At 53.9% G+C, this 8,878-nt stretch overlaps 3 protein-coding genes across 3 annotated transcripts; 2 read left to right on the top strand and 1 right to left on the bottom strand.

Annotated features, from left to right (window-relative positions):
* Positions 1–2,642: 2,642 nt before the first annotated feature.
* KRP23_11734 (uncharacterized protein) lies at positions 2,643–3,140 on the top strand (the record flags this gene model as incomplete). Its single annotated transcript, XM_067882305.1, has 1 exon — positions 2,643–3,140. One exon carries the CDS (start codon positions 2,643–2,645, stop codon positions 3,138–3,140), a length of 498 nt encoding a protein of 165 aa, XP_067740571.1.
* A 409-nt stretch (positions 3,141–3,549) lies between these two features.
* KRP23_11733 (uncharacterized protein) lies at positions 3,550–6,139 on the top strand (the record flags this gene model as incomplete). The annotated part of the gene is made up of 3 exons (XM_067882304.1): positions 3,550–3,914; positions 3,990–4,092; positions 4,178–6,139. 3 exons carry the CDS (start codon positions 3,550–3,552, stop codon positions 6,137–6,139), a joined length of 2,430 nt encoding a protein of 809 aa, XP_067740570.1.
* Positions 6,140–6,467: 328 nt separating this feature from the next.
* Positions 6,468–8,839, bottom strand: KRP23_11732 (Poly(A) polymerase gamma; the record flags this gene model as incomplete). The annotated part of the gene is made up of 3 exons (XM_067882303.1): positions 6,468–8,562; positions 8,723–8,781; positions 8,834–8,839. 3 exons carry the CDS (start codon positions 8,837–8,839, stop codon positions 6,468–6,470), a joined length of 2,160 nt encoding a protein of 719 aa, XP_067740569.1.
* Positions 8,840–8,878: the final 39 nt, after the last annotated feature.

The following is an 8,878-nucleotide window of genomic DNA, read 5'->3' as shown; positions in this document are numbered from 1 at the left end:
TTAACGATTCGAAGGAAGCGTATTCAACTCTGTTGGCTTATCGCTGCTGCGGAAAGCTCTTGGATTATGAAGGTCGAGTGTGTAGGCTACTGTGGGATGAATGTATTGAACTACAGGGGTCCGACGACATTCGAATCATCGTTTGTCTATTTCGTTTTCCGTATGAACACGAGCTGGTTCGCCTTCGCAAAGGCGCTATGGTGAGGGTGCATGGTGCCCACATTATTCGGTGGCCAACACCTGTCGGCGGGAAGCTAGTGATAGGATTGTGTCCTAGGGGGTACCTTGCTATCACTGATTACGGTGAACCGGGTGGTCCTTGTCTTGCTATGGACACTCGTTCTCGGCGAGGTAGGGCGATCAAGAAATGGTCTTGTATGGGCAATTTCCACCGTCAACCTGTTGCACTCTCGATGTGGCTTCTGGAAGTTTTGGAGCTGTTGGATGCAAAGTTAAAGTTTGAAATAGATGGTCCTCTGCAGAATGAATCCGCTCTGCTGTCCTTTTCAGGATTGAGACGACGGCAAGCAGCAGTTTTTATTGCGAAGGTGCTGGGGGTCACACTGTGCGATAGTTACGATCAAACTGCAACAACACTTGGCGTTCTCTTTTTGAAATGCCACTCCGTTGGTGTAGCTGACTGTGTCACGCTTCACTTATCACCCCAAGAAAAAAAGCTGGTACTTACCCGAGTGGTAACAATCAGTGAGTTGGAGGCGTTTGGGAGGAGCAACTTGAACACGATGACGAAAAAGGAAACGGACTCGTCCGACTATCCTCTTTCTGTACGAATTTCAGCAGACAATTTTGATTGGTGTCTACTTCTCGGGTGCATTCGAGGGAATGTCGATAGCGGAGATTTGGAAGTTTTTGATCGTACCGGTTCTATCCCTTTGCGGCTGAATGGTGGTGGTGCGTCCTTGCATTTTGAAAGCGAGCATGGCGTGTATTTATTTCACAGTTTTGACCTTATCATTGAGGATTATAATCGAGAACCCGGTGGGGTGGAAAAGTTGCCGCGGATATGCTGTGTAAGCTGCTCGACTGCTGATCTGGAATTTGTCCCCATGCCCGTTGATGAAGACATCATCTCGTCGCCGGAGGATAAAACGTTAGCAACTACCCAGGAAGTGCAAGAGCTGTTGTTCATGGTGACCCACGTAGACACCTTACGACGCTCCGGAATTCGATCGACTGGTCTCTTGCCTGAATACCGCGTTGTGCATGGTATCGTGTGTCCATTTGGCGAAGGGCTCCAAACCGATCAGTTTATGAAGTTGACGCATACCGCTGATGTTTTAATGAGCTCTGAATCCAGAACCTGGCACGTACGGAAAGGTTTCTGCTATCGTATCAAAGCAGTTGAAATCGTCCAACGTTCTCAAACTCGGTCCACTTCTCGTACTAGCGCAGAAATTCACGCTGTTGAAACATCGAGGAACTACGTGGTAAAAATGGAGGGTGCTAAGAGCAGCAACGTTGTTTGCTTTGACGCTCTCCACCACTTTCCATGCAAACATGGCGGCGAGTTAAGCGGAGATACGTGCTCATTTCGAGTGTACAGGATGGAAGGAAAGCGCGACCAAATTATCCCAGTACAATTGGAGTGCGATTATCACCAATCAGTACGTTGTGAAGTACATGAGTTATGTCGGCAACGTGATCAAAATGAAAGCGGAATAATGGTGGCCTCTCGTGTGAGTGGTGATTCGCTGCCCATCAAGATAGCTTCATTTTTCAGTGATGCGGAGCAGATTGTGAAGCAGACGCCCATTAAAGTATCCATTTCGGAACTCGTTGCTATGAGTATTCTCAAATTTTTCCTCCGGCAGTCAGAAGAAGTATCTCAAGTATGCAGTTTGATACACCATCCACTTAAAACTCAATATCAGCAACCTGTCGAGGATGGTGTCAGCAATGAAGAGCGGCCAGTTGTGATGGCAGTGGATCCAAATCTACACAAGCCCCATTTCACATCCGTGGTTGGAATAATCACGAAGAAGAAATACTACTGGCGGGCTGACTCGTCACAGCGATCACTTGGTCGAGTAGGACAAAGTGCAATAATCGGTGTGAAGCGTGGTCGTGAAATCGATATCGTGGGGTCTAGTATTGCAGATTCCAGCCGGCGGTTGCTGTGCATTCTTCATCTCCGTGACCTCCAGCACCTGGACACTGTTGAAATTCGTGTGGATGCGTCACGCTTTGGTTTGCTGGGGGCGTTGCAGGTCAACAGTATCGTGGAGCTTACCCGGCTCCAAGGATTTATCGCTAGATCAAGCTACAAGGTGTATTTGAATTGGAGCCACTTCACAGCAGCCCGACTCCTTTCCAATGCGGTCAACGTATCCGTGCCGCGCGACTCTGAACTGTATGGTGCTATGCCTACGAGTTTCCTGAACGACCTGTACAATACCTCGCTGGTTGATCGGAGATTGCATCGATATGTGGTTGGAGTGATGCACATCAGCTACGTTTTGCTCAAGCGAAAATGCGGGACTTGCCACCAGGCCTTGCAGTTCATTAAGCGGCGCGGCTGTTGGAAGCATGCAGAAGCTCAAGTTGGCTCATTCACTCGAGACTGTGCGTGGACTCGACAGCAATGGGCGCCATCGGATCCTGTGTTCAAGGCACGTACGTACATGGGGGCGACTGTGCGATGCGTCATTGATGACGGCTCTGCCCAGGCCGAGCTATTCATGGAAAACGGAGTCGCGTGGGAGTTGCTGACGTGCACTGACGGGCAGCGCCGGCGCTTCGAGGACATACTAAGCAACTACGTCGAAGAGCTAAGCTACTTTTCCGGACGCTCTGCGAATGGGAATTTCGCGACTAGCATGGTGGAGCGGGAGCAGGAGTACTACCAGAACGAGCTGCGGGCCTTTGTGCTGGATGCGATCCCGTCTCTGAGGTCGGTCGTTGTGTTCGCCCAGCGATTCTACAAGACCAAACAGGAGCAAGACCGCACATCGGTGCTCACGTTTGGTAAGGATATCCACCTCACCACCAAGACGGTGCCGCAGCCGAAGCTCGAGGCCAAGCGCGTGGACCGCCTGCACGTCCGAAGCGAACTGCAACGACGTCTCGCGCAGCTGCGGCTCAGATCCGAGCGTGAGTTATCAGACGGCGGCGGCGACTAGCGCGAGCCATTGTCGAGCGGATAGTGGTCGACAAGTACCACTCTGACGACACGGGTGGACCAAAAATACTTCTGAGAATTTCTTTCGCAAATCACGGTAGCACTACCACCGCTCGTCGTCCTGCCTGCAGCTCCCAGCGCTTGGATACATGCACACGCACCCGAGCTGCCAGCACCTCCCTCCGCTCTCGTGATATTTAGGCGTTCAGTCATAAACTAGTACTTTTAGCTGTAACCAAAAAGTCACCCGTCCGGCTTCATATTCATTCAACTATCGGATCCCTTCTTTGCCGCGTTCTGATTGGCTGGTTTGCCCAAAAGCCGCGGAAAGCCCATAGCTCACGATCCAAACAGCCACATCGGAAAGGCCCGGCCAAGAGGCAACGTTGCCGCCTACGTACGCCGCACCCATGCAAGACCCGCCCGCGGACACCGAGCCGCAGTCGCAGAAGAAGCCTGGCTCCACCCGCGCGCGTAAGACGACGCCGCGCACGAGGGCCAAGAAGAACGCGATGGAGAGCAAGAAGGTGGCCACACCCCGACGCCGCGCAAGCCCCAGGAACGCCCGGAAGGCGCAAGAGGCAGAGAAGAAAGAGGAGAAACAGGCAGACGCGCTGGAAGCGGCTGCTGCTGCAGTGAAAGAAGAGCAGAGAGAAGAGCAGGGAGATGCGACGCAAGGACTTGAAGCCGTTGGCAAGACGGAGAACCAACAGGAGATGGAGGAGCTGCCTCCAGCTAAAGATACGCAGCTAAGGCGAAATTATCTGCAGAGAATGTGGGCAGATTCTTGGTTAATGTTTAGGATTTTTATTGCTATGCTGATTGCTTTTTGTTGTTTTTTATGCTGCAGATATCGTCAGCTGCAGAGCACGCACCCGCACCAGGACGACAGCATGATACGCCAGATCGCTACTAATGTGGAGATGGAGGCGTGCCAGGCCTCAGCGACGCGGGTACATTTCAGCTTGGCCATCATTTCTTCTTCTTTTTCGCTGTTCGTAACACTGACGGGGTTGTTGTGCTGCTCTCTGGCTCTAGAGTCAATACGTTGAGGCGATGGATCACGAAATCCACAAGCTCATGCAGTTCGAGATACAGCAGGCGAACACGCCACCGGTGTACGCGAGCGACACGCAGAGTTTTGACAGCAACCCGCAAGCCCAGCCGGTTGTATCGAGCGAGATGCAAAGTGGCTATTCGCAGCAGCAGATGACCCAGTCTCGCACTTTTGAATACGCTCAAGCGCTTGCGAAGGCGCAATCTCAGGAGCAGGCGAGCAATGGCAGTCGGTCGTCGTCATTCTCGACACCGCGTCAGTCTATGAGCGGGGACACCTCATTTCAGAACCTGATGAACAATCCGAACCCTGGGTATGGACGAAGCAGTATGCAACAACAGCATCAGAACACACCAACTCGCGTCATGAACATGCAGAATCTGCAGCAGGCGGGGAGCCCGTTCTCCATGGCACCTCCACTCGGTCAAACTTTGTCTCAAATGGAAGCGCAGCAACAGTTAGGCAACTTCACGATGCAGCAGCAAATGCAGCAACCTGGACCAATGCGCACACATTCACGCCCGTCGACTTTGCAGGAGTTTTCGGCTCAAATCCAGCACTTAGACAAGTCAGTGTTGATAGAGCTGCTGTGGAACCAACGAACTGCTCTAGCGCAGTGGCAGCGTCAAGCAAAGCATCTGGAGCTCCAGCTTTCAGCCCAGAAGAATGCCGGTAACAACATGGGAAGCCCTGGATTTCAATCTTCTCCATACCGGTACAACTCCCCCATGGTTGGTGATGGTACTTTTGTCAATCAAAACACCAATGTGGAAGCCGAGATGCAGCGAGCTCGTGAACGCAGCAATTCGCGAGTTGCGCAGCATCAACAGCACCAGATGCCCCATCATCCATTTGCACAACAGTCGAACGAAAGTAGTGCTGGTTATTCTCAAGCTGGTGGTAATACCGCAGATTGGGGGGAAAACCCGCAGCTATACTGGGAAAAGATTCGACTTATGAAAGCTTCGTATGCGGAGCAGTTGCGTACTGCTCAGCGAGCGTTGGCTCAAAACACTGCACCCCCCAACTCGCTCTACAATGTGAAGGCCCAGTCAATGATGCAGAATATTGCGATGGTGTTGAACATTCTGAGCGAGCGACCCACAAACGTCCAGCCACGGAAGTTCGACGTGCTGACTTCGATCGACCGCTTCATGCAAATGTCTGTGACTCCGATCGTGCAAAAAGTGCTGTCTTCTGGAGCAATGCCACACATGAATACAAGTTCCCAGACTGTCGTGGCGTCTGTACCATCCCCTGCAGTGACAGCGAGTGTGGCTACGTATTCAACTGGTATGCCGCCCACTCGAGACAACAGAGCAGGAATGAATAATGACCCACGACAAAACCAGTTTAATGGGCCTCGATGGGCCTCGCCTGTCTTTGGTGGAGGGGACAGTTCACGGCAGCCTTCACGTGGCATATTTGCAGATGTGGAAGCCAAGAACTCCGTTGATGGTCATGGAATTGGGGATAGTGGACCCAGGATGGATACACCTACCCAAATGACGAGTGGAATGATACCGGTTGGAAACAGGCTCCCAGACAATTCCAACAAACCTGAATATGAATCTGCGGGATTCGCACCAGTGCGAACGGAAAATGACGATGCGGTGGTGAACCAAACCGAAAACTCGACGTATCAGTATGATGCCCCTACCATAACCCCAAAAGAACCACATACTCCGGCTCTGCCGGCATCAGAATCTCGTCCGTCAAGTGTCACTGACACACAACTTTCTCCTGGAGCCAGTCTGAGCCCTGGTGAAAATGCGAGGGATAGCAGCAGCAAGATGCAGTCGTCGAGCTTGGACGACTCTCTCCATGATTTCTCGTACTTCCCCGAGATGGATTTTGAGGACCCGGTGCCGGAAAGCAGCAATTTTGTGAAAGAGAACAATCCGTCTAATATCCCGAGAAAGCGCGGAATCGAAGACGTGTGATTCAGTCGCACAGCCGTCAGGCACCGCGCGAGCTCGATAAAGTCTCAGTGTCGAACAAAAACAACTGGGCCAAGAAGCGGTGCATTTTGCCATGAGAAGCAGCAACAAGTGAGAGACCAAGTTGGCAGACTGGCAGGCTGCAATGTCTTGCTGAAGAGTCTGCGCGCTGTGAATGCAAACTGATCGATCGAGTATTTGTGAGTGGTTTGTATTTGCATAAACTTTTTCTTTTCTTAAATATCTCCACGCGTCCCTCGTTCTTCGTGCTCTGATGGTTTCCTGCTTTCCATCCATCCATCACAAGAGCTCGATGCTCATATTCATAGCCCTAACGAGCCAAGCCCATAGCAAGATTCACATGATGCGCTTGGCTGAGAATATACCTAGCACGGTCGCCAACAGCAGCACTGCGGCCACCTGCGAAAATGGCATTGGGCAGGTTGTTCCACGAGCGGTAGTTAATCTCGACCTCCATGCCAGGTTTCTTCTCGACCGCGGCATCCAGCTCCGTTGCGAGGAAGTAACGCATCGCCGAAGCCACGCTGTTTTTGGCTAGCTCCTCGCTGCCAGCATTGATGGGGACTGCTGATCGAGCGGACGAGTGTCTGCGATCTCCGCGTCGAGGCTGCAGCGGCGGTGTGCTGACGGTGTAGCCAATAAAATAGTAGCCGACGACTGCGTTGCTCTCGTTTGGCTCGGGTCCCTGGGGTCGAACGAGCTCTGGCAGCGGGTGAAGAGTGGCAATCGATGGCGTGTGCTGCAAGGTCTCCACCAGCTTTCGGGTACGGCTGGCGACAAAGCTGGACCACTCGGCCAGTGCCTCCTCGCTTGGAGCACGCAGCTCGATAGCAACGTGGTGGTCATATCGTACAAGCACCTCTGTAGATGCGAAGAGCTGGTTCCACGACGACGGGTGGCTGAGACTGCGACGGCGCAGGTCGTCCATAATGCGCTGCCCACGCGCGAACTCCTCCCGAAGCACGCGCAGAGTCGATATGTTTACATTCACGGCAGTGTTGACAGCGGGGAATCCCGGCGTGATGATCGGCATAAGGTGAGCCCGGTCATGGATGTTGTGTTGCGGATCCCACTGGACGTTGTCGACCTTGCCACCGTTAGAAGGGTGCGCCACCAGAATGGGCGTAGGCCATCGCCACGATGTCAGCACTGAGAAGAAGCGGTGCACAAGTGAAGCAACGCTGGCGCGTGGGAACATTTGGCACACAAAGCACACGAGCAGAGCCCACGAAATGCCACCCAGGAAACCTGCTTTGTTCGAGTACAGGCCACGGCGCTTCGCCCACAGACGGATCACTCGTAGACAAGATCGGAACACACTGGCGTTCGGCACCAGCTCCAGAATGAGAGACGCCACCCGGGCAACCGAAAGCGAGCGGACCGAGGTCGCGTCCATGCCGCGCATCACCTGCATGTCGTCTCCGGGCAGGAATGGCAGGTGCTTGGGCACTGCCTGCTTCTGAGCGTACCGCGCAAACAGCAAGTCCACACGCACGCCGCTCAGCTGGAACGACAGCACAGGGACGGCAGCTTTCCGTCTCGCAACGAGGTCCGACACGGACGCCTCTCGCTCGAGATGCTCGCACAAGGAGCTGAAGAAGATCTCTGCAGTCACTTCGTGCGGCATGAAGGCCACAACGTCGAGATCCGACTCGGCCATTCCGACCTTGAGGTGCCAGCTGCCTCCCAACAGCAGCGTGGCCGTCGTCGACTGGGCTTCGCTGTCGCCTAGCGCGTCAAGTGTACGGCGCAGCCAGATGTCCACCGCCCGCTGCAGCTCATTGATGACCAAGTGCTTGGCACTCAGCTGCTCGGGCGTCGGCAGCGGTGCAAGCGCGTTGACGCATTTCATGAGTCCGTTGGTGCTTCGCAGGTCGTACTCGTTGGGTGGCAAAAGCTCCACGGGGCACACAATGGGCATCACTCTACGCAGTCCAAACTTCACGTAGGCTTCCGAGTCCTTCATCCTGTGCTTGGACGGGGACCCACTGGGCAGTGGCGGCTGTTGCTGTGTCTTGTCCTCGTTCTGCTTCCAATGGGCCTCACACGCCTCTAACGCGAGCTGCAAAGGTTCCGTCATCTCTTTCTTCGGACTGCGAGAGTCGCTGGAGACGGATGCGACGTCGTCGCTGCAGTTGGATCCGGTCGTGGACACGTCGTCGTCGTCCCAAATGTCGTGGCTACTGGAGCAGCTCGTGCGGCCTCCCGAAGACGCGTCGCTCTCCTTTTTGTGCTTGTCGAGCAGCTCGGAACTGGCGAACGAGAGACTCTCGGGGCTGCGCAGCGCTTGCTTGAGTTTCTGCGTGCGCTCGGCGTCTCCCCAGCACAAACAGCTCATCTCGCACAATGTAAAAGTGTCCGAGTGGATCGGCGGCCTAGTTTTCCGCTGCAACAACGGCGAATGCCTGCACAGCAAGAGAGAGGTTAGCGTCGTGTGCAAACGCACAACTCGGCTCGCGTTTCTGGCAAAACAGCCTGCGGAGGGCAGAACCTGCAGCCCCGTCAGCAGGTTCAAGGACCGCGGCCTGTTGGTTGACACAGCCAAGAGCGTGCAAATCCACGTACAAAGCTGATGGCGATGGCGAATTGGGAGCTCTGGGCGGCGCAAGTGCGAGACTGACGGGCTGAGAGACCCCAGTTCGATCAAGTGAGGTGGCAGACAGCGCGACTATTTACGGCCATAAAAGAGTCGGTGACCAAAAAGGATGGCGAAAATACACA

The sequence above is a fragment of the Phytophthora ramorum genome (assembly GCF_020800215.1).
Source record: "Phytophthora ramorum isolate Pr-102 chromosome Unknown Phyram_PR-102_s0012, whole genome shotgun sequence".
NCBI lineage: Eukaryota > Oomycota > Peronosporomycetes > Peronosporales > Peronosporaceae > Phytophthora > Phytophthora ramorum.
Note: the sequence above shows the minus strand (reverse complement) of the source record. Positions and strands in the feature narration are given on the sequence as shown.